Source organism: Ranitomeya imitator, chromosome 2, assembly GCF_032444005.1.
Source record: "Ranitomeya imitator isolate aRanImi1 chromosome 2, aRanImi1.pri, whole genome shotgun sequence".
NCBI lineage: Eukaryota > Metazoa > Chordata > Amphibia > Anura > Dendrobatidae > Ranitomeya > Ranitomeya imitator.
In genome coordinates, this window is record NC_091283.1 from 525,687,985 (window position 1) to 525,712,985 (window position 25,001).

The 25,001-nt window shown below is 51.8% G+C and overlaps 1 protein-coding gene across 5 annotated transcripts; it reads right to left on the minus strand.

Moving 5' to 3' along the window:
- Positions 1 to 676: 676 nt before the first annotated feature.
- On the minus strand, positions 677 to 16,994 carry LOC138664841 (glycogenin-2-like). 5 transcript variants are annotated; one of them, XM_069751831.1, is made up of 10 exons: positions 16,867 to 16,994; positions 14,685 to 14,760; positions 12,366 to 12,507; positions 10,659 to 10,833; positions 8,926 to 9,088; positions 8,582 to 8,708; positions 5,965 to 6,175; positions 5,764 to 5,856; positions 3,014 to 3,124; positions 677 to 954 (listed from the first exon to the last, which is right to left on the minus strand). In XM_069751831.1, exons 2-10 carry the CDS (start codon positions 14,689 to 14,691, stop codon positions 793 to 795), a joined length of 1,191 nt encoding a protein of 396 aa, XP_069607932.1. In that variant the 5' UTR covers positions 14,692 to 14,760; positions 16,867 to 16,994; the 3' UTR covers positions 677 to 792. The 5 variants fall into 5 exon arrangements, with proteins under 5 accessions (XP_069607932.1, XP_069607933.1, XP_069607934.1 ...); XM_069751832.1 differs by lacking the exon at positions 16,867 to 16,994 and adding an exon at positions 16,713 to 16,770; XM_069751833.1 differs by lacking the exon at positions 3,014 to 3,124.
- Between the last annotated feature and the right edge of the window lie 8,007 nt (positions 16,995 to 25,001).

A 25,001-nucleotide genomic window follows, 5' to 3' on the forward strand; every position in this document is an offset into this window, starting at 1 on the left:
ACCCGTAGACTTTCATTGGTGATTCTCAGCCGATATACGGTGAAAATCACAGCATGCTGCGATTTCACTCACACATATAATAAGGCCGAGAAAACAGATGGGAGCTGCCCCATAGATTAACATTGGTCCGAGTGCTATGCGATTTTTTATCGCTTAGCACTCGTCTATTATACGGTAGTGCGAGTCCGGCCTTACTTGTATAATTTATCAACCCTTCCTTACAGGAATGACCTGTATGGATAAATGTGTGCATCTAACACAAACATTGGAGTCCTGCTACAATTTTTCAATTAATTTTTGGCGTTCGTCCTCGATCTGTATGGTTTTGATATTGTGTGTCAGGAGTCACAAGTTTTTTTGTATGATCATAGTAAGGTGCATTAGGGTTAGCCATCGGTGAGTGGGGCGCCACTTTCAAAGATTAGTGCCAACCTCCATGACTTTAGAGATTCCTTCAGGTTATCTAGGCTCCCCCTAGGCTTTGTGAATTCTTTAAAATGTGTTCCGCATTATAAGAGGATATCCAATATTGCTAAAAAAAAAAAAAAAAAAAAAAAAAAAAGTATATTTTGGTCTTGAAAGTCTAAATAAAATTAATGAAGTTTCCAGTGAGTTTGATTAGTACAGTAATTGTACTTGTGTGGTTTCGATAGAGTAATGGAGACATCATACAAAATATTTTATCCCAATTTAATTGGAAAAAAATGCAAGTAAATCAAACATAATCCTGCCACTGCACAATAAATAATGAAAAACGTTATCAGCACCCTTGTAGAGGTAATGGAAGAGAAGTCACTGTAGAAAACGATCCAGCTTCTTTTGGATATTGTCAAAAGAATACTTTCCCATGTAATCAATGTGCCCTTCTTCCCATTTCCTGCGTTCTTCCTCAGCTTTCAGTGCTTCTTCAGCTTCTTGGATGGATAATGCCGAAACAGACTTAGAAAGGTGAGCCTGAATAACAAAACCAATAATTAAATTAAGGAACTGTTTTTTGGGCTGGACAATCCGTTTCATATTGCGGGTCCTCAATACAGTTTGATTGTGTTGGGATAGTATAGAAGCGAGCCCGCATGTTCAGCCTTTTGGCTCAAACATTAAAAGGCATCCTCAGATTTTTCTACGAGTCTTCCTTCCCTCAAATGAGGTGCGTGAATCTAACTTTTACAATTCAGTAAAAAAAAAAGAAAGTTTCCACATTGTACCCATACTCTATTCCTCAAATGTATTTTTTGTGCAAAAAATCTGGAAGTAAATTTGCCGTTTCAGGTACAAGTGACTTTCTAAAGATGTCCACTATGATGTCAAAAAGTCTAATACTACAAGCCCTGAAGCCAACTATTACCGAAAGTTGGTTCAATGTGCAAAGTCGGGCTGGAGTCTAGCTTCGAGAGGTTGCCCAGCAATATTGGCTGCAGCAGTCACCCGATGCCTCCTGCCAGAAGACCAATAGGGTCAGGACATAAGAGTCACAGCACTGGCCCAGCTGGCAAGTGTAGTAATATTCTTCCTTGTATCACTTGATACATTAAGTAGTATTAACTGGGACTTTGGGGCTAAGAACTAACTGGCAGGTAGTGGGAAAACTGCCTGCCCTGCGATGAGGCATTTCAGGCTCCAGCTTCATTTGACCTCATCAAGAGAACAGCTAGTTCACCTACGGTCTGCTATATTTATGGGGCATCTCTACAGACATGCTGACTGACAGCTGGCTCCCCACTTCCTGTAGGCTTATCACTAGTGACACGTCACTAACCGCAGAGGGGAAGAAGAAAAGGACCTGAGAAGAAGCATCTGTCAACGCAACATCTGAAGCAAGAAAGTCACTAGTAGGAGAGGTTCATGACAGATCTCAGGTGGAACAGATCGTGTCAAGGCACCATAGTCGTCAAAAATGCCCAAAGTTCATTTAGTTGTAGTTCTGCATTTGTGCCATGTCCTTTTTCTATACCCAAAATTTGATGCATTTTACTACGACCGAAAGTGTGAACTCTACTCTAGGCACTGTGAGGACTATACATCATTTTAGATATCTGACCTAAATGATAGATTCTGATTATTCTTCAGCAATGTGATCATTCACAAAAGTATATGTACACATTTTACTTGTAAACTAAAACCTTTTCCTTACATAGGGGTGTATACTTTATGAACTGGATGCAAAGGTCCATGGTATCACTGTATGCATATGTAGACAAATACGCCTGTCATTTTGACTAATCACAATACAGAATAAAATATTTACAGTATTACGAATTTTCAGTAGATTAGGTCGGTTGACTGATATTTTCTAGAAGTATACACCCCCTTTACCAGCTATAAATGCATGCAGCACTGACATAACACCAGAAATAAAACATTTGTTATTCGGCACATCTTTTGTAGCTAGAATGGATATGAACTGGTAGGTCAATATACATTAATTGCTGGTCTTTACATTAACAAACTACAGAGTGTGCCATTATAGGAAGTGATGGCATATAACTAGGTCACGCAATCACCTAGTCATTGGTGGGGGGCCCCCCCGACTGCCAGGACCTCAGCTTGCTTTTTTTTTTTTTTTTTTTTTTTTTTTTAATACATTACCCCCCACATATGAATACTGTGGCAACTAACACCGCACCTCTAATTGGAGTGGTGTTGCAATTCTCCGCACAGCAGGTGACAGAGTGCAGACATGCAGAAGAAATACCAAAAGGGACCTCTGGCCTGTTTTCAAGATCTGAGTCTGAGGTCAGAACCTTATTGCATGCCATAAAAAAAAAAAAAAAGGTAAGTTGGGATTACGGGTTGTAATAAAGCTGAATAATCTAGAAATATTTTATTCCATGGTGTTACTGCAAACAGTAATAAAGTTACCATTACAATGGAGAGAGCAGCTGATTACATGGAGAAAAGGCTAAATACTGACACCTTAGTTTAAATGTCTAGGTAATTTTGAAAGCAAAAGGAAATCAAAAATCATATAGGAAGAGCACAGAAGCAGGTGATGGAGGAGAGCCAATGGAAATACCATATGGAAGGAGTCTTGAGTTACAGGCTCAGGGCTGAGTTGGGAGGGGAGTAGGTCTTGACCTTGAAGACTGTCATCAAGTGCACGCTGTTGAGAACTACTACTGGTTTGCTAGAAAGACAGCAGTTAGATACACATCCCTGTTCTCAAAAGTTCTCTTTACAATGCATTACAGAAAAAACTCCACACAGGATTCGAATTCATATGATGGCCAGAAATGGTGTCATATGTACTCGAGGAATGACCACTTATTCTAAACAGCTACAAAAAAACAAAAACAAACAAAAACCCAGGCAAGCATTCAGTAACACTGATCAGAGATACCAGAAACCGAACACAAGGAGGAGGTGTGCAGTTTATAGCAAACTATTTCAAAATAGCACCCTTTTAACAAATTAGGAGGATAGTCGACATAGTTCCCCAATATTACCGTATTTTTTCAGACCATAAGACGCACCCCAAATTTGGGGTGAAAATTGAAGAAAAAGAATTTTTTTTTTTTATATAAGATGGGGTCTGTCTTATTGTCCGAATTTACAGTATTTTACCTGAGGGCTGGCGGTTGCAGAGCAGGGTCACAGGAGAAATGGTGTTGGCAGAGGTGCCGTGGGCGATATGGCATGCACCCGAGCAGGGTCCCTTCCTGTTTAGGTGGGCGACGCCACTACCTGGTGTCCATGGGGGTGGGGGTTGTTTGCAGCCGTGCTGTGGCGGCGAAGAGGTGCAGGGATGATGAGGCGCAGTGAGCGGTATGGCGTGAGCAGGGTCCCTTCCAAAGGTGAGGTGACGCAGCGGCCCGGTAAGCAGCAGAGCTGGGTAATCATGGCTTTATCGGTGGCGGCGGCCGCCATCTTCCTGAGGCCACGCGTGCGTAGATGAAGTGCTCTGCTTCATGGCTGTGGGAGGCCACGCATGCGCAGATGGAGATCGTAGCGGCCATTTTCCTGAAGCAGAGTTTACAGATTTAGATCTTGGCTTCAGGAAAATGGCCGCCACGATCTCCATCTGCGCACGCGCGGCCTCCCACGGCCATTTTCCTGAAGCCCCGGGAAGCAGAGCACTCCATCTGCACACGCGCGGCCTCAGGAAGATGGCCGCTGCCACCGATAAAGCCATGATTCTCCCAGCTCTGCTGCTTACCAGGCCGCTGCGTCACCTTTGGAAGGGACCCCGCTCACGCCATACTGCTCATCATCCACGCACCTCTGCCACCGCCACACCACTGCCGGTAAGCCTGCATCCCAACTATAAGAGGCACCCCCTTTTTTTGTGGGGGGGGGGGTTGGAGGAGTGCATCTTGTAGTCCGAAAAATACAGTAAGTTATCAGAGACATTGTGGGCACATTACAATATTGTGACGCACAAGTTACCCAGCGAACCCATTAATTGACTATGGACTACTGCCTGCAATCTGACAAATCTGCAAGCAAAGAACAGAAATTTCCCATAAGTTAAGGTACCGTCACATTAAGCGACGCTGCAGCGATCTAGACAACGATCCCTGTAGCGTCGCTGTGTGGTCGCTGGAGAGCTGTCACACAGACAGCTCTCCAGCGACCAACGATGCTGAAGTCCCCTGGTAACCAGGGTAAACATCGGGTTACTAAGTGCAGGGCTGCTTAGTAACCCGATGTTACCCTGGTTACCAGCGTTAAAAAAAACAAAAAAAAACAAACAAAAAAACTCTACATACTTACATTCCGGTGTCTGTCCTCTCCGGCACTCTGCTTCTCTGCACTAAGCGCCGGCCGGAAAGCAGAGCACAGCGGTGACGTCACCGCTGTGCTTTCCGGCCGCTGCGCTTACAGTGTAGAGAAGCAGAGCGCCGGAGAGGACAGACACCGGAATGTAAGTATGTAGTGTTTGTTTTTTTTACATTTACACTGGTAACCAGGGTAAACGTTGGGTTACTAAGCGCGGCCCTGCGCTTAGTAACCCGATGTTTACCCTGGTTACCAGTGAAGACATCGCCAATTCAGTGATGTCTGCGGGAGGTCCAGCGACGAAATAAAGTTCTGGACTTTCTGCGCCGACCAACGATGGCACAGCAGGATCCTGATCGCAGCAGTGTCAAACTGAACGATATCAATAGCCAGGACGCTGCAACGTCACGGATCGCTAGCGATATTGTTCAGTGTGAAGGTACCTTTACCCTCACTGATACTGCCATAACATAAGGTAATTGACCACTGACAGCATTCAATCTGTGCATTAAATAGGATTTCTGCATAAAGTGTCACTCTAACAGATGGAACTTTGCAAATACATTTACAATACAATGGGGCAGTTTTACAAGGTTTAAAAAAAAAAAAAAAAAAAAAAAAATTAGATAGATAGATATCTATATCTATCTGGATCTCCTGAATCCTGCTGTGGGAATTGCTACCATAATCTTTCAAACAAATAACTGAAAGGCAATCACACCACACTGTCTTTGAGGGCTGTGTACCTACGAATTTAATTTTGAAAAAAGGAGACCATTTTTACTCAAGAGAAAGGCTGGAACTACTCTCGCCCGTTTGATGAATCTTTATCAAATTTGACAGTGTCACGAAGAATAATCCTGTACGTGTGTCCATAATTCAGAACGAACGATGGCATCATAAGTGTCCCTTTGTATTAACCGTGGGAGTGCTGAAGAAAAGCACAATAGGAAATTCTTGAGGGAGAATTTACCAAGTTTGTGTGAATTTTTTTACCACAACCATCATGAATACAATTCAATGTGTAACAAGACACCAGATACTTACAGGGATCCCAGGATCGGCACAATGCGCTCCCTCAGAGCAGTCAGAAGACGGATTTTCATTTTTTATCTGAAGTTCTATTCCTCCACATTGAAGCTGAAGGAAATTAAAACAAAACTTAGCATGTCAATAAATCTGACAATTTTAGAGGACATCTCAAAAATGCTAACAGATGGTATCCAAACTTAAGACTCGTAGATTTACCTCATTATCTGTGGTGTTAAACTCCTCTTGTTCCGTTAAGAAAGGTAAAATGTCAGAAGTGTAGATCTCCCACCAGTGGACAAAGAATAAAAGGTGCTGATGTCCGTTTAGCGCTTCCTCCTCTACAATCCATTTTGTTTGTGGGTTATATTTACAACTCCAAGGTTTTGGAGTACCTATAAAATGAACAACTTTTGCCTCTGATCCAAACCTGTAAGAGAAATGTGCAGACTTTATTCTGTTATTACACACAAGGAATATTTCAATACAATATTGAGATGACCCAATATTGTGAGATCCTACTGTGCCATCATAACAGATCTGAGCCATTGGAACATCTCTATATGCACCAAGATGTTAACCACAGATCCTTGAAGTTCTGTAACTTGTGAGGTGCGACCCCAATGGAATGGTCTTTGCAGGACATCCTGCAGTTCGATCATACTGAGATCTGGAGAAGGTGGAGGCAAAGTCATCACAAACTTTAGGCCACGTTCCTCCATCCATCAATGAACAGCATTTGCAGTGTAGCAAATATTCTTTCAAAAAAAAAAAAAAAAAAGGACACTGCTATTAGCTCATGTTGCCACTATGAAGCAGTGTACTTGGTCTTTACTAAAGTTATAACCTATATGTCAAAGTAACAGCCACATGAATGCCAAGACCAAAAGGCTTCCCAGAGCATCATATGGCCTCCGACCACCTGCTGTCCTCAATGCACTGGGGTGTTATCCCTCCCGCAGGCAAGTAGCAGACCCACACCCAGAGGTCTACATTATTTAAAATCCGCACATGTCCAGGCCATTAATTGCTTCATCGCTCACATGCTTCTAGCAAGATTCCTTCAGTGGTGGAAGCAGAACAGGCACCGACTCATCTGTTGACACTTCAAGTTGGAATTCAGTGTTCTTTCCATCATAGCCAGCAAGTCACATTAGCTCTTCTGTTTTATTGGACCACAGACTGACACAATGAGCCTTATGCGACCACTGTACCATAGTCATGGGATAATGAAGTTATTCACTTTAATTGTTAGTCAGGACTAAAGGTACCGTCACACATAACGATATAGTTAACGATATTGTTGCTTTTTGTGACGTAGCAACGATATCGTTAAGGAAATCGTTATGTGTGACAGCGACCAACGATCAGGCCCCTGCTGGGAGATCATTGGTCGCTGAGGAAAGTCCAGAACTTTATTTGGTCGCTGGATCTCCCGCTGACATCGCTGGATCGGCGTGTGTGACACCGATCCAGCGATGTCTTCACTGGTAACCAGGGTAAACATCGGGTTACTAAGCGCAGGGCCGCGCTTAGTAACCCGATGTTTACCCTGGTTACCGGGGACCTCGGGATCGTTGGTCGCTGGAGAGCTGTGTGTGACAGCTCTCCAGCGACCAAACAGTGACGCTGCAGCGATCGACATTGTTGTCGGTATCGCTGCAGCGTCGCTTAGTGTGACGGTACCTTAACTGATTAGAGCATGGCTATAACACTTATGCTTAGCTAAATAACCGATTTTCCTCTAGATCACCACTATTTCAAATGAAAGCTGTGATTGTATTTAAAGGGATTCAAAAATTAGAAAAACAATGCTTTCTTCCAAGAACAGCACCACCCTTGTCTATAGGTTATATCTGCTGCGGTTGATCAGTGAAAGAAAGCGCTCCAATATCACACGAAGAAAGGCAAAATGCTATTTTTAATACAAGGTAGCTATATTTTCATTGTCCTGGACATCCCCTTTAATATTGTCCAAATGTAGTGATTGGCATTTGAGGATTTATTATGGGACATATCTGATGTCACTTATTACAGATTCCACAGAGATATTTTACTGTCTAGAAACAAGAACTGATAATTTTGAGAACAGGATGAGCTCACACATTTCTAATTGTCATGTAACATTTGACATCACTATGCACGCCTAAATTCAGTCCTGAGCAGGTGCAGCAGAGCGGATTTTTTTTTATGTAGTGGTTAGACAAGTCTAAAGAGGTCTACCTAAGGCCGGCGTCACACTGGCGTTTAAAACGGCCGAGTGCAATACGATTAATAAAAAAAAAAAAAAAGTCACATTGCACTCGTACCAATGTTAACATATGGTGCCGCTCCCAGCAGCCGACTTTTTGTCGGCTGTTTTTCTCGGTCCGAGACAATCGCAGCATGCTGCGATTGTCTCGGACCGAGGAAAACTCTCGGCTCACTCGCACCCATATAAGCCAATGGGTGAGAGTCAGACAGCGCACACCACTCAGATATCAGAGTGATGTGCCTTATAAGCGGACCCCAGCAATGGAGGAGATGGAGAAATTCATTTCTCCGCCTCCTCCGCAGCTGTGCTCCGATCCTCCCTGTGCAAGAGAATCGGAGCAGACGCATGACACTCGGCTCTTGCTCTGCTGCAAGCAGGAGCCGAGTGTCATTAGCATATCGCATCCGATGATCTCGCATCGGATGCAATATGCCAGTGTGACGCCGGCCTAATGCTCAAAGTTACTTAAAAAAAACAAAAAAAACAGACAAACAACACACCTCTTAAAGTGTGCGCTATCAGCACAGCATGTGCTGTATAACACTCGGCTCAGTTCCATTCAGCTGGATCATTGTTACTTACTGTTTAAATGCAGGTATATAAGTGTATATAGAACTTATGCTCAAGTTATAGATGAAAGGCAAATGTTTGCTGATGTCTGCTGTTGCCCAGTTGCTAAAGAAACTGTTAAGCAGGCCCTGGTCACCGCCTGTAAGAAACATGGAGTAACAGAATAAGTTCCACCGCTTTACGTACAGCTAGACAGAACATAATTTGTTATCATAAGGCTGTGACGTAGAAGCCATAATGGTCAACACCCAGACTTTTTTTTATATAAAGTACGTGACATGAACTTAAAAGTTCTGGACTATCTTGACCAATATATGAAGAACTACAAGATACCGCTATATTGACTGTAACCTTACCATCAAAGCTGCCATTGTCTTCTGCATACTGCAGAAGACGTCCAAAAGTTTCCAGTGATGGTCTGAAGACAAACACCCCACTATTAAAACAGTCAGGCCAACCGGAATCAGGAGCTGCTGAAAATTCTTCCCGGTCGAATAATTCATCGATATTACGGAGAGCCTGTAACAGACATCGTAGTGTCATACGTTAAAAAAAATAAAAAAATATAAATGGTGGATTGTTCAGACAGAAGAGAGATACACACCCTTAGGCCGGTTTCACACGTCAGTGGCTCCGGTACGTGTGGTGACAGTTTCCTCACGTACCGGAGCCACTGACACACGTAGACACATTAAAATCAATGCATCTTTTCAGGTGTCATTGATTTTTTGCGGACAGTGTCTCCGTGTGCCAAACACGGAGACATGTCAGTGTTCGTGGGAGCGCATGGATTACACGGACCCATTAAAGTCAATGGGTCCGTGTAAAACATGTACCGCACATGGATGTTGTCCGTGTGCCGTGCAGGAGACAGTGCTACATTAAGCGCTGACCCCCCCACTGGTGCTGAATCCCCATTCATATCTTCCCTGCAGGAGCGTTTGCTGTAGAGTAGATATGAATATTAGTGTGTAAAATCAATATCCAGGTCCCCACCCCCTGTGCAACCCCCCCGCTGTGATTAAAATACTCACCTAGCTTCTGGATCCCTCCACCCCAAAGGGGGTGGAGCCGCATATTTATTACTGTAAATGAGCGGCCCCACGTGACTGCTCATACAGTACAAGGTGCGGCCAGGACAGGACACTGTGAGGGATCCGGAAGCTGGGTGAGAGTATTTTAATCACAGCGGGGGTGGGGGAGGTATGGGGACCAGGATATTGATTTTACACACTAATATTCATCTTCTCTACAGCAAACGCTGCTGCAGGGAAGATATGAATGGGGCTTCAGCACGATGCCAGGGACAGCGCTAAACTTTAGCACTGTCTCCGGCACGGTGCGTGTGGTACCCAGTGGGCACACGGGCGGCGCACGTGTGCCACAGAAACGCACCGGCACACGGATAATTCCGGTACCGGAAATATCTGGACGTGTGAGACTGCCCTTAGGGACAATGCTTCAGATTTCAACTGTCTGCAAAGAAACAGTGGGAAATCAGTAGAAAAAAAAAAAAAAAAAAAAAAAAATGTACTAGGTGGTGATTTTATATTTATTTTACACAAAATGCCATTGCAGTTTTTGCACCAAATCCAATCCTACAAATATCTTCCCTGTCAAACCTATGTTCTCTCTCTGGTAAAAAAAACCCAAACACTTTTAGGGTATGTGCACACGCTGCGGATTTTACTGCGGATCCGCAGCGGATTCCCATGTGTTTACAGTACCATGTAAAGCAATGGGAAATGAAATCCGCAGTGCACATGCTGTGGAAAAAATGCATGGAAACGCAGCGGTTTATTTTCTGCAGCATGTCAATTCTTTCTGCGGATTCCGCTGCGGGTTTGCCCCTGCTCCAATAGAAATCTGCAGGTGAAAACCCGCAGAGGAAACCGCAAAAGAAACCGCTGTAAATCCGCAGCGGTTTTTCACTGTGGATTTAGCAACTCCGCTACGGAAAATTCTGCAATGGAATCCACAGCGTGAACACCTTTACTAAGGCTAAGTGTAATGTTCTCCTTGGCCAGACTGTGGACACAACATAAGATTACATAGAATAAAAAAAAAAAAAAAAAAAAAGTGCACTTACAATTGTGTCTGCATCCATGTACACACACTTTGTATACTGGGTAAGGGTCCAACACTGTATTTTGGTGAAAGTGACTCCAAGTTCTGGACGTTTGAGCAAGGACAGCCGCACTAAATCTGCGCTATCTAGCGTGTCCACCTCCAAAACTTCATCAAAAACGTTGCCGAGAATTGTCCTTAAAAACAGAGAAGTATATGGAAACTGAGCAGTGGTGTATAGTATTCAGTGTTTGAGGGACACGTCAGGCACACCCAAAATACCGTATGCCTAGTGCAGGGCCTGAAGGGGCACCAGGGTTCCCTTTGGTCCCACACCATCACAAGGCCCAGCATTAGACGTGACGCAGGGATACGGTCTGCCCAAAAGGTCTCTGATCAGTTTAAGCCTAGACCAACATATATACATATTTTTTTAGCATATAGAAACGCAAGCAGAAATTGCTAGTAGCTCGTTCAACTGGAGAAGTTTGAGGGTTTAACCCCTTCATGCTGCAGTCCATTTTTGTATTTTTGTTATTTGCTCCCCAGAGCCATAACTTTATTTTTTTTATTTTTGTCAATATGTCCATGAGAGGACTTGTTTTTTGCGAGACGAGTTGTACTTTTAAACGACTCCATTGGTTTTAGCATATCATGTACTGGGGGGAAAAAAAAAAAAAAGTGCAATTCCACAATTTTTTTTTTTTTTTTACCATGTTCACCAAATGCTAACACTGACCTGACATGATTATTCTTCAGGTCATTATGAGGTCATAGACACCAAACATCTATAGGTTGTTTTTCCATTTAAGTTGTGAAAAAAAAAAAAAAAAGTTTGCGTCATTTTCCAAGACCCGTAGCGTCTTTCTGGGGCTAGCTAGGTGAGGGCTTTGTAGCTACAATCTTCATTGCCCATTATTGCATTTTAATGCAATGTTGCAGCGGCAAGAAAAACAAAAAAAGTGAATTCTGGCATTTTGACTTTTTGCGCTCCGCCGTTTATCGATCTGATTAATTCTTTTTATATCTTGATAGATCGGGCGATTCTGAAAGTTGCGATACCAAATACGGCATGTGTATTTTTTTTTTTTTAAATTGTTTTATTTTGAGTGTGGCAAAAAAAAAAAAAAAGGGGGGGGGGGATTTGTGCTTTTTTTTTTTAAATAATAAACTTACTTTACACTTGCTTCTATAGTCTCCTTGTGAGACTAAAAGCTGCTATCAGCCGATTGCTTGCGCTATACAGAGAAGGGCTTAAGCTCTGCTCTATATAGCAGAAATGCTCACTATGAGCACCAACCGTCTAGTGGCGCTCATAATAATATGGCAATGACAACCACAGGGGTCTACTGTAGACTCCGGGTTGTCATGCCAACCCACAGTCATGCGACTGGCAGGATTAGTGACATGCTTCCGGCGCGATCACATTAAAATCCACTGTCAGACTGACAGCGGCAAGGCCAACAGCCATGGGTGGATTGCGATTCCACATGTGGCTGCTAGGGGCACACATTAGCTGTTCAATTCAAAGCAGCCGACATGTGCTGGGAAAGATTTAGGCTCCGCACTGGAGCCCACATCAAAAGGGAGAGGCGACATGCGCAGTACATGTATGGTGCATGTCGTGAAGGGGTTAAAGCTGCAATGCATTCTTCCTGACAGTTTAACACATTGAGAAAAAAAAAATAAAAAAATAAAAAAAAAAGCCTTCATCTATGCCTGGTCTTACCTCATACGAGCAGAGACTGGAGATGTAATCATTACCACCAGCTTGCGGGATGTTTCATGATTCCTTAATGACTTCCCCAACACCAATGCACCTTGGCAGTATGTGTTATTTGTGCAAAGGGTCACAAAGGCTTGGTCTGTAACTGGAAAATTAAAAGAAAGATACACTGTAGATTACACAAGCCACTTGAAAGCACCACTCCAGTGTCTTTTTCAGTTAACCGCTGGAGTGGCGCTTCTGATCCATGTTCCCTCACACTAAGGCTATGTGCACACGTTGCGGATTTGGCTGCGGATCCGCAGCAGTTTTCCATGCGTTCAGTACCATGCAAACGTATGGAAAATCAAATCCGCAGTGCACATGCTGCAGAAACGCAGTGTTTATTCCGCAGCATGTCAATTCTTTGTGCGGATTCCGCTGCGGTTTACACCTGCTCCACAATAGGAATCCACAGGTGTAAAACCGCAGGTGGAATCCGCACAAAAACTGTGGTAAATCCGCAGTGCGGTTTACCTGCATAACGTGTGCACATAGCCTTATACCTACCTACTGCCATCTTCACTGTTTCACCGCTGCTCCGTCTGTCTCCAGGAGGTTGTGACCTCTTGGACCGCTTCAGTGTTTGCTAGAGGTCACTTTTCAATGCAAGTTTATTAGAGTCCTGTCCTGGCTCTCAGACTTGCATTGACAGCTTGTGACTTACTTCTTGTGGTCAGCAATAAAGGTCCGTTGTGGGACTGGAGCAGCGCCGGTGAAGATGCCAGCAAGTGCGTATAAGAGTATGGGCAGGGAACTTTGATGAGAAGCACCACCACTGGAGTGGGGCACCAATAAGAATACCATGCTCTGCCCATACTGGTGGGCTTTAGTCTGTATAATGGTGCAATATCACCAAAAGACCACTTGATAAAAGGGAATGTGTCAGCAGGTGTTTGTTACTTAATCTGACAACCATAATATATGGGCAGAACCCCCCCCCCCCCCCCCCCCCCCGATTCCAGGGATATGTCATTTGCTCAGCAGTTTGATGTAGTCTCAATACAAATCAGCGTTTTATCAGCAGGAGATAATCACTGCTGGACTTTGTGTCACGTGCCAGGCAGTCCAGCTTGCTGACAATGAGCAGTGCACACAAAGCTGCCCATCAGCGATCTGGCTCAGGGGTTATACAGAGCTTAGTATTCTGGCCACTGTTCCATAAGCAGCAGAGAAAACAGGGATGCTATCAAAACCAAATACACACAATCCTGATATTGAGGTGAACAGAGTTCATTGATTATTAACACTTCACATCCCCTCAAGGCACTGAACAGCACAGTCACACACAGCCCATGGTCTCTGCTGCCTGGCATACTGAATCCTCGCATCATGCCAGCGTTCCACATGCAAAGTAGATGTAGCAGAGCTAGAGTCATCTATGAACAAAATGGATTATTATAGTGATGAGCGAGTGTACTCATTGCTTGGGTGGTGTCCAAGTATTTGTTAGTGTTCAGAGATTTTAGTTTGTTGACGCAGCTGCATGATTTACGGCTGCTAGCCAGGCTGAGTACATGGCTAACTGAAAAGATGGTAGAAAGCTTGCAATTTGTCATCTACTGGCTAACACGGTACCAAGATATATTGCTTTCCTGTATCAGAAGTGATGAACTCCTTGTTCTGGTTTTCCTGAACACGCTTGGCTGATCTCCAAGTATTTGTTAGTATTCAGAGATTTAGTTTTCATCGCTGCAGTTGATTTACAGCCATTAGCCAGGCTGAGTACATGTGGGGGTTGCCTGGTTGCTAGGGAATCCCCACATGTAATCAAGCAGGCTAACAGATGTAAATCATTCAACTGCAGCGATGAAAACGTAATCTCGTAATCTCCGAGCACTAAAAAAATACTCGGAGACCACCCGAGCGTGTTCAGGAAAACCAGAACAAGGAGTACTCGCTCATCACTACTCTCCATTACTAAACCCTGAGCTTGAAGTCACCAGGCTGTAAACACCTGCCCCAAGCTGTCCGCTTTCCACAGCTGGTTAATAAAACTTTGGGGGATCCCACACTTTGTCCCCCAGAAATTTCATTGTTACCAAGTTACATTTATAGTAAGCTACATACACAAAGCACTGATACATAGATCTCGAGAAAGTTTCCTTGGAAAAAATAAAATATATATATATATATATATATATATATATCTCACACCCACAACTGACTTATTGGGAGGCCATGCGACTGGGGCCACATGTAGGATCACGTTGGGTGTACATCCCTCCTCACTCACAGACTGCCAGCACCACACTAGAACCTCCGACTAAAATACATACTTACCAGGCATGCTGAGGAGCCTATGAATCAGTATCTGCAGAAATCTATATCCCACCAAGCAACATACAGGAGATCAGTCCTAAAAAAAAAAAAAAAAAAAAAGTAAAAGGAGTGTCATACAAGGGTTAATACAGCATTAATCATTAATAGGGTGTTCTCAAGGTCACATGACCATTGTCAAATTCTCTATAGTACATGACATTCCTTTCTGTAAATCAGTAACAGATGGTGAATGGAGATAGAGGCTGTATTGGGCCATAGCCAGCTTCACAATGGTGGCATTCCGGGGGTAGACACCCATTATTGGTAAGCAGTATGCATATATGGACTTCCAGCCGCTCACTGTCTGCCAACCTGTCCCTGCATTGTCTGTGTGCCACACACCTCATCTCCATAGAGGTTAATGACTTCCTGCATGGCAGCATTCCCCAAAGCCAGTAAGGCCATGTTCACACCATCCTTTTTTTCATGCGGAATCGCCGCGATTTTCCCGCTGCGGGTCCGCAGCTGTTTTCCATGCAGGGTACATTACAATGTACCCTATGGAAAACAGGAACTGCTGTGCCCACATTGCGGAAAATCGCGAAAAAAGCCGCACTGAATTGCCGCGGTAAAAAAGAAGTACCATGTCACTTCTTTTTGCGGAACTGCAGCGGTTCTGCACCCATAGACCTCCATTGTGAGGTCAAACCCGCAGATCAAAAATATATCTGCGGGTTTTACTGTGGTTTGTGGTGCAGAACCGCTGCAGTGTGGCTGCCCCCCGTGCCCCAATCCCACCCCCCCGTGCCCTAATCTCCCCCCCTTATACTTACCCGGCCTCCCGGTGTCCGTCCGGCTTCTCCCTGGGCACCGCCATCTTGCAAAATGGCAGGCGCATGCGCAGTGCGCCTGCCGAATCTGCCGGCTGGCAGATTCATTCCAAAGTGCATTTTGATCACTGAGATATAACCTATCTCAGTGATCAAAATAAAAAAAAAATAGTAAATGACCCCCCCCCTTGTCACCCCCATAGGTAGGGACAAAAAAAAAAGAATTTTTTTTTCTCCCCCACTAAGGTTAGGTTAGGGGTAGGGTATTTTCAGCCATTTTAACCCTAAAAAACACACAGACTCTGCATAAAAAAACGCATCAAAAAACACATAAAAAAAAAAAGGACCTGCGTTTTCTGCCAAGAGCTGCGGTTTTTAGTCCTGAAAAAAAAGGAGGGAAATCAGGAACGTGTGAACATACCCTAACAGTCTCTCCAGCAGGACAAGCACCCATTAGCTTCTGTAAGGGTACATCCATACATCTGTGCGCATCATCTGCTACCCATCACAGTAGCTAGTAAGGTGGGGGTGGAGATTTTAGGAAACCATAACCTTCTGCAGAGAAGAGCCGCAGTGTGACCAGTGCTGGGGACTTAATGTTCTGCATTTACCACAGAAATATCAGCGCCATTGTGCGTGGACACATCCTAACAGGCCTTCATCTCTTAAGACTTCACCAGCTGGGACTAAAATTGCACAGATTATTCATTTCATCTATAACTAAGTTTTATGAAAAAAAAAAATATTTGAAAAAAAAGATTTGAGAAGTATAATTTATATTGAATATTTGTCTGAGTTTTCACATGGCCTAGATTCGTATACATACACTCTAGACAAGATTATCATCACCATAATGGTAGCGACCTGACAAGTCATTTATACCACTCAATAAAGGCTGCAAAAACAACCCCAAAAAGTAATGGCTAAAATGGCATTTTTTTCTTGGGGGAGGGAGGGAGGGGGGGGGGGGGGGGGGGGTGTTCTGCCCACTATTACACCCCTCTTGGATTTTTTCTTTTTTACCCATTTCTATACGGTCTCTTACAAAACATCAACTTATCACGCAGAGGAACCAACCCTCATAGGGTTATAGAAAAATTGAAATAAAACCCCTACAATTTCAGCACATCCCTCCAGAAAAAGAAAAGCCTTTCTGCGCCCTCCTTCCTCCGGCTGCAGCAGCGCCCCCCCTCGCCCTGTGCCCCCTACAGTGTGATACCCATGTAGATCTCCACGTGACATGGTGGCTGCAGCCCCTTCTGCCGTCCGAGCCGCTCTGTAGCCCCCTATGAGGCTATGGAGGGGGCGACCCTCAGGATGCAGAGCGCTGGAGTATGGAGGACACAATACACGGCGCCATTAGCCCTGGAGACCTGTCAGTGAGAAGTCCTCCAGCTGCCCTTGCCGTCAGGATTCGTGCGTGGAGGGCACGGTGACACTCGGCTTCCCCCGAAGCCTCGGCGTGGAGGAGCTGCAGGGAGGGAACAGACAAGGGGGCGTGAGCTGTGCACAACTGGACGGGCTATAAAGGCCCACCCCTCCTGTGATTGGAGACCACCCACCGCTCCTGTGCCGCGGGGCGCTGTGCGCTGATTGGAGACCACCGACCCCTCCTGTGATTGGAGACCACCCACCCCTCCTGTGCCACGAGGCGCTGTGCGCTGATTGGAGACCACCCACCCCTCCTGTGCCGCGGGGCGCTGTGCGCTGATTGAAGACCACCCACCCCTCCTGTGATTGGAGACCACCCACCCCTCCTGTGCTGCGAGGCGCTGTGCGCTGATTGAAGACCACCCACCCCTCCTGTGCCGCGAGGCGCTGTGCCCTGATTGAAGACCACCCACCCCTCCTGTGCCGCGAGGCGCTGTGCCGATTGGAGACCACCCACCCCTCCTGTGCCGCGAGGTGCTGTGCGCTGATTGGAGACCACCCACCCCTCCTGTGCAGCGAGGCGCTGTGCCCTGATTGAAGACCACCCACCCCTCCTGTGCCGCGAGGCGCTGTGCCCTGATTGGAGACCACCCACCCCTCCTGTGATTGGAGACCACCCACCCCTCCTGTGCCGCAAGGCGCTGTGCGCTGATTGGAGACCACCCACCCCTCCTGTGCCGCGAGGCGCTGTGCCCTGATTGAAGACCACCCACCCCTCCTGTGCCGCGAGGCGCTGTGCCCTGATTGGAGACCACCCACCCCTCCTGTGATTGGAGACCACCCACCCCTCCTGTGCCGCAAGGCGCTGTGCGCTGATTGGAGACCACCCACCCCTCCTGTGCCGCGAGGCGCTGTGCCCTGATTGAAGACCACCCACCCCTCCTGTGCCGCGAGGCGCTGTGCGCTGATTGGAGACCACCCACCCCTCCTGTGCCGCGAGTCGCTGTACCCTGATTGAAGACCACCCACCCCTCCTGTGCCGCGAGGCGCTGTGCCCTGATTGGAGACCACCCACCCCTCCTGTGATTGGAGACCACCCACCCCTCCTGTGCCGCAAGGCGCTGTGCGCTGATTGGAGACCACCCACCCCTCCTGTGCCGCGAGGCGCTGTGCCCTGATTGAAGACCACCCACCCCTCCTGTGCCGCGAGGCGCTGTGCCCTGATTGGAGACCACCCACCCCTCCTGTGATTGGAGACCACCCACCCCTCCTGTGCCGCAAGGCGCTGTGCGCTGATTGGAGACCACCCACCCCTCCTGTGCCGCGAGGCGCTGTGCCCTGATTGAAGACCACCCACCCCTCCTGTGCCGCGAGGCGCTGTGCGCTGATTGGAGACCACCCACCCCTCCTGTGCCGCGAGTCGCTGTGCCCTGATTGAAGACCACCCACCCCTCCTGTGCCGCGAGGCGCTGTGCCCTGATTGGAGACCACCCACCCCTCCTGTGATTGGAGACCACCCACCCCTCCTGTGCCGCGAGGCGCTGTGTGCTGATTGGAGACCACCCACCGCTCCTGTGCCGCGAGGCGCTGTGTGCTGATTGGAGACCACCCACCGCTCCTGTGCCGCGAGGCGCTGTGCCCTGATTGAAGACCACCCACCCCTCCTGTCCCGCAAGGCGTTGTGCGCTGATTGGAGACCACCCACCCCTCCTGTGCTGCGAGGCGCTGTGCGCTGATTGAAAACCACCCACCCCTCCTGTGCTGCGAGGCGCTGTGCCCTGATTGAAGACCACCCACCCCTCCTGTGCCGCGAGGCGCTGTGCCCTGATTGAAGACCACCCACCCCTCCTGTGCCGCGAGGCGCTGTGCCCTGATTGAAGACCACCCACCCCTCCTGTGCCACGAGGCGCTGTGTGCTGATTGGAGACCACCCACCGCTCCTGTGCCGCGAATCGCTGTGTGCTGATTGGAGACCACCCACCGCTCCTGTGCCGCGAGGCGCTGTGCCCTGATTGGAGACCACCCACCCCTCCTGTGCCGCGAGGCGCTGTGCGCTGATTGGAGACCACCCACCCCTCCTGTGCCGCGAGGCGCTGTGCCCTGATTGAAGACCACCCACCCCTCCTGTGCTGCGAGGCGCTGTGCCCTGATTGGAGACCACCCACCCCTCCCGTGCCGCAAGGCGCTGTGCGCTGATTGGAGACCACCCACCCCTCCTGTGCAGCGAGGCGCTGTGCCCTGATTGAAGACCACCCACCCCTCCTGTGCCGCGAGGCGCTGTGCGCTGATTGGAGACCACCCACCCCTCCTGTGCCGCGAGGCGCTGTGCGCTGATTGGAGACCACCCACCCCTCCTGTGCCGCGAGGCGCTGTGCGCTGATTGGAGACCACCCACCCCTCCTGTGCCGCGAGGCGCTGTGCCCTGATTGAAGACCACCCACCCCTCCTGTGCCGCGAGGCGCTGTGCCCTGATTGAAGACCACCCACCCCTCCTGTGCCGCGAGGCGCTGTGTGCTGATTGGAGACCACCCACCGCTCCTGTGCCGCGAGGCGCTGTGTGCTGATTGGAGACCACCCACCGCTCCTGTGCCGCGAGGCGCTGTGCCCTGATTGGAGACCACCCACCCCTCCTGTGCCGCGAGGCGCTGTGCGCTGATTGGAGACCACCCACCCCTCCTGTGCCGCGAGGCGCTGTGCCCTGATTGAAGACCACCCACCCCTCCTGTGCCGCGAGGCGCTGTGCCCTGATTGGAGACCACCCACCCCTCCTGTGCCGCGAGGCGCTGTGCGCTGATTGGAGACCACCCACCCCTCCTGTGCCGCGAGGCGCTGTGCGCTGATTGGAGACCACCCACCCCTGCTGTGCCGCGAGGCGCTGTGCGCTGATTGGAGACCACCCACCCCTCCTGTGCCGCGAGGCGCTGTGCCCTGATTGAAGACCACCCACCCCTCCTGTGCCGCGAGGCGCTGTGCCCTGATTGAAGACCACCCACCCCTCCTGTGCCGCGAGGCGCTGTGCGCTGATTGGAGACCACCCTCCGCTCCTGTGCCGCGAGGCGCTGTGTGCTGATTGGAGACCACCCACCGCTCCTGTGCCGCGAGGCGCTGTGCCCTGATTGGAGACCACCCACCCCTCCTGTGCCGCGAGGCGCTGTGCGCTGATTGGAGACCACCCACCCCTCCTGTGCCACGAGGTGCTGTGCCCTGATTGAAGACCACCCACCCCTCCTGTGCCGCGAGGCGCTGTGCCCTGATTGAAGACCACCCACCCCTCCTGTGCCGCGAGGCGCTGTGCGCTGATTGGAGACCACCCACCCCTCCTGTGCCGCGAGGCGCTGTGCGCTGATTGGAGACCACCCACCCCTCCTGTGCCGCGAGGCGCTGTGCCCTGATTGAAGACCACCCACCCCTCCTGTGCCGCGAGGCGCTGTGCCCTGATTGAAGACCACCCACCCCTCCTGTGCCGCGAGGCGCTGTGTGCTGATTGGAGACCACCCACCGCTCCTGTGCCGCGAGGCGCTGTGTGCTGATTGGAGACCACCCACCGCTCCTGTGCCGCGAGGCGCTGTGCCCTGATTGGAGACCACCCACCCCTCCTGTGCCGCGAGGCGCTGTGCGCTGATTGGAGACCACCCACCCCTCCTGTGCCGCGAGGCGCTGTGCCCTGATTGAAGACCACCCACCCCTCCTGTGCCGCGAGGCGCTGTGCCCTGATTGAAGACCACCCACCCCTCCTGTGCCGCGAGGCGCTGTGCGCTGATTGGAGACCACCCACCCCTCCTGTGCCGCGAGGCGCTGTGCGCTGATTGAAAACCACCCACCCCTCCTGTGCCGCGAGGCGCTGTGCCCTGATTGAAGACCACCCACCCCTCCTGTGCCGCGAGGCGCTGTGCCCTGATTGGAGACCACCCACCCCTCCTGTGCCGCAAGGCGCTGTGCGCTGATTGGAGACCACCCACCCCTCCTGTGCAGCGAGGCGCTGTGCCCTGATTGAAGACCACCCACCCCTCCTGTGCCGTGAGGCGCTGTGCGCTGATTGGAGACCACCCACCTCTCCTGTACCGCGAGGCGCTGTGCGCTGATTGGAGACCACCCACCCCTCCTGTGCCGCGAGGCGCTGTGCGCTGATTGGAGACCACCCACCCCTCCTGTGCCGCGAGGCGCTGTGCCCTGATTGAAGACCACCCACCCCTCCTGTGCCGCGAGGCGCTGTGCGCTGATTGGAGACCACCCACCCCTCCTGTGCTGCGAGGCGCTGATTGAAGACCACCCACACCTCCTGTGCCGCGAGGCGCTGTGCCCTGATTGAAGACCACCCACCCCTCCTGTGCCGCGAGGCGCTGTGCCCTGATTGGAGACCACCCACCCCTCCTGTGCCGCGAGGCGCTGTGCGCTGATTGGAGACCACCCACCCCTCCTGTGCCGCGAGGCGCTGTGCCCTGATTGAAGACCACCCACCCCTCCTGTGCCGCGAGGCGCTGTGCGCTGATTGGAGACCACCCACCCCTCCTGTGCCGCGAGGTGCTGTGCCCTGATTGAAGACCACCCACCCCTCCTGTGCCGCGAGGCGCTGTGCGCTGATTGGAGACCACCCACCCCTCCTGTGCCGCGAGGCGCTGTGCGCTGACTGGAGACCACCCACCCCTCCTGTGCCGCGAGGCGCTGTGCGCTGTTTGTAGACCACCCACCCCTCCTGTGCCGCGAGGCGCTGGGCGCTGATTTTAGACCACCCACCCCTCCTGTGCCGCGAGGCGCTGTGCCCTGATTGGAGACCACCCACCCCTCCTGTGCCGCGAGGCGCTGTGCGCTGATTGGAGACCACCCACCCCTCCTGTGCCGCGAGGCGCTGTGCCCTGATTGAAGACCACCCACCCCTCCTGTGCCGCGAGGCGCTGTGCGCTGATTGGAGACCACCCACCACTCCTGTGCCGAGAGGCGCTGTGCCCTGATTGGAGACCACCCACCCCTCCTGTGCCGCGAGGCGCTGTGCGCTGATTGGAGACCACCCACCCCTCCTGTGCCGCGAGGCGCTGTGCGCTGATTGGAGACCACCCACCCCTCCTGTGCCGCGAGGTGCTGTGCCCTGATTGAAGACCACCCACCCCTCCTGTGCCGCGAGGCGCTGTGCGCTGATTGGAGACCACCCACCCCTCCTGTGCTGCGAGGCGCTGATTGAAGACCACCCACCCCTCCTGTGCCGCGAGGCGCTGTGCCCTGATTGAAGACCACCCACCCCTCCTGTGCCGCGAGGCGCTGTGCCCTGATTGGAGACCACCCACCCCTCCTGTGCCGCGAGGCGCTGTGCGCTGATTGGAGACCACCCACCCCTCCTGTGCCGCGAGGCGCTGTGCCCTGATTGAAGACCACCCACCCCTCCTGTGCCGCGAGGCGCTGTGCGCTGATTGGAGACCACCCACCCCTCCTGTGCCGCGAGGCGCTGTGCCCTGATTGAAGACCACCCACCCCTCCTGTGCCGCGAGGCGCTGTGCGCTGATTGGAGACCACCCACCCCTCCTGTGCCGCGAGGCGCTGTGCGCTGATTGGAGACCACCCACCCCTCCTGTGCCGCGAGGCGCTGTGCGCTGATTGTAGACCACCCACCCCTCCTGTGCCGCGAGGCGCTGGGCGCTGATTGTAGACCACCCACCCCTCCTGTGCCGCGAGGCGCTGGGCGCTGATTGTAGACCACCCACCCCTCCTGTGCCGCGAGGCGCTGTGCCCTGATTGGAGACCACCCACCCCTCCTGTGCCGCGAGGCGCTGTGCGCTGATTGGGGACCACCCACCCCTCCTGTGCCGCGAGGCGCTGTGCCCTGATTGAAGACCACCCACCCCTCCTGTGCCGCGAGGCGCTGTGCGCTGATTGGAGACCACCCACCCCTCCTGTGCCGCGAGGCGCTGTACCCTGATTGGAGACCACCCACCGCTCCTGTGCCGCGAGGCGCTGTGCGCTGATTGAAGACCACCCACCCCTCCTGTGCCGCGAGGCGCTGTGCCCTGATTGGAGACCACCCACCACTCCTGTGCCGAGAGGCGCTGTGCCCTGATTGGAGACCACCCACCCCTCCTGTGCCGCGAGGCGCTGTGCCCTGATTGGAGACCACCCACCCCTCCTGTGCCGCGAGGCGCTGTGCCCTGATTGAAGACCACCCACCCCTCCTGTGCCGCGAGGCGCTGTGCACTGATTGGAGACCACCCACCCCTCCTGTGCCGCGAGGCGCTGATTGAAGACCACCCACCCCTCCTGTGCCGCGAGGCGCTGTGCCCTGATTGGAGACCACCCACCCCTCCTGTGCCGCGGGGCGCTATGCGCTGATTGGAGACCACCCACCCCTCCTGTGCCGCCAGGCGCTGTGCCCTGATTGAAGACCACCCACCCCTCCTGTGTCGCGAGGCGCTGTGCGCTGATTGGATACCACCCACCCCTCCTGTGCCGCGGGGCGCTATGCGCTGATTGGAGACCACCCACCCCTCCTGTGCCGCGAGACGCTGTGCCCTGATTGAAGACCACCCACCCCTCCTGTGCCGCGAGGCGCTGTGCGCTGATTGCAGACCACCCACCCCTCCTGTGCCGCGAGGCGCTGTGCCCTGATTGGAGACCACCCACCGCTCCTGTGCCGCGAGGCGCTGTGCGCTGATTGAAGACCACCCACCCCTCCTGTGCCGCGAGGCGCTGTGCCCTGATTGGAGACCACCCACCCCTCCTGTGCCGCGAGGCGCTGTGCCCTGATTGGAGACCACCCACCCCTCCTGTGCCGCGAGGCGCTGTGCGCTGATTGGAGACCACCCACCCCTCCTGTGCCGCGAGGCGCTGTGCCCTGATTGGAGACCACCCACCCCTCCTGTGCCGCGAGGCGCTGTGCCCTGATTGGAGACCACCCACCCCTCCTGTGCCGCGAGGCGCTGTGCCCTGATTGAAGACCACCCACCCCTCCTGTGCCGCGAGGCGCTGTGCGCTGATTGGAGACCACCCACCCCTCCTGTGCCGCGAGGCGCTGTGCGCTGATTGGAGACCACCCACCCCTCCTGTGCCGCGAGGCGCTGTGCCCTGATTGGAGACCACCCACCCCTCCTGTGCCGCGAGGCTCTGGGCGCTGATTGGAGACCACCCACCCCTCCTGTGCCGCGAGGCGCTGTGCCCTGATTGGAGACCACCCACCGCTCCTGTGCCGCGAGGCGCTATGCCCTGATTGAAGACCACCCACCCCTCCTGTGCCACGAGGCGCTGTGCCCTGATTGGAGACCACCCACCACTCCTGTGCCGCGAGGCGCTGTGCGCTGATTGGAGACCACCCACCCCTCCTGTGCCGCGAGGCGCTGGGCGCTGATTGGAGAACACCCACCCCTCCTGTGCCGCGGGGAGCTGTGCGCTGATTGGAGACCACCCACCCCTCCTGTGCCACGAGGCGCTGTACGCTGATTGGAGACCACCCACCGCTCCGTGCCACGAGGCGCTGTGCGCTGATTGGAGACCACCCACCCCTCCTGTGCCACGAGGCGCTGTGCGCTGATTGGAGACCACCCACCCCTCCTGTGCCACGAGGCGCTGTGCGCCGATTGAAGACCACCCACCCCTCCTGTGCCGCGAGGTGCTGGGCGCTGATTGGAGAACACCCACCCCTCCTGTGCAGCGAGGCGCTGTGCCCTGATTGAAGACCACCCACCCCTCCTGTGCCGCGAGGCGCTGTGCGCTGATTGGAGACCACCCACCCCTCCTGTGCCGCGAGGCGCTGTGCGCTGATTGGAGACCACCCACCCCTCCTGTGCCGCGAGGCGCTGTGCGCTGATTGGAGACCACCCACCCCTCCTGTGCCGCGAGGCGCTGTGCCCTGATTGAAGACCACCCACCCCTCCTGTGCCGCGAGGCGCTGTGCGCTGATTGGAGACCACCCACCCCTCCTGTGCTGCGAGGCGCTGATTGAAGACCACCCACCCCTCCTGTGCCGCGAGGCGCTGTGCCCTGATTGAAGACCACCCACCCCTCCTGTGCCGCGAGGCGCTGTGCCCTGATTGGAGACCACCCACCCCTCCTGTGCCGCGAGGCGCTGTGCGCTGATTGGAGACCACCCACCCCTCCTGTGCCGCGAGGCGCTGTGCCCTGATTGAAGACCACCCACCCCTCCTGTGCCGCGAGGCGC

Bases quoted from the DNA above. Each gene is read 5' to 3' on its own strand.
- LOC138664841 (XM_069751831.1), bottom strand. The intron at 10,834-12,365 runs GTAAGACCAGGC...TCTGTTTTTAAG, and splicing joins CCAGTCTCTGCTCGTATGAG to GACAATTCTCGGCAACGTTT. The intron at 8,709-8,925 runs GTAAGGTTACAG...TGTTTCTTACAG, and splicing joins AGACAATGGCAGCTTTGATG to GCGGTGACCAGGGCCTGCTT.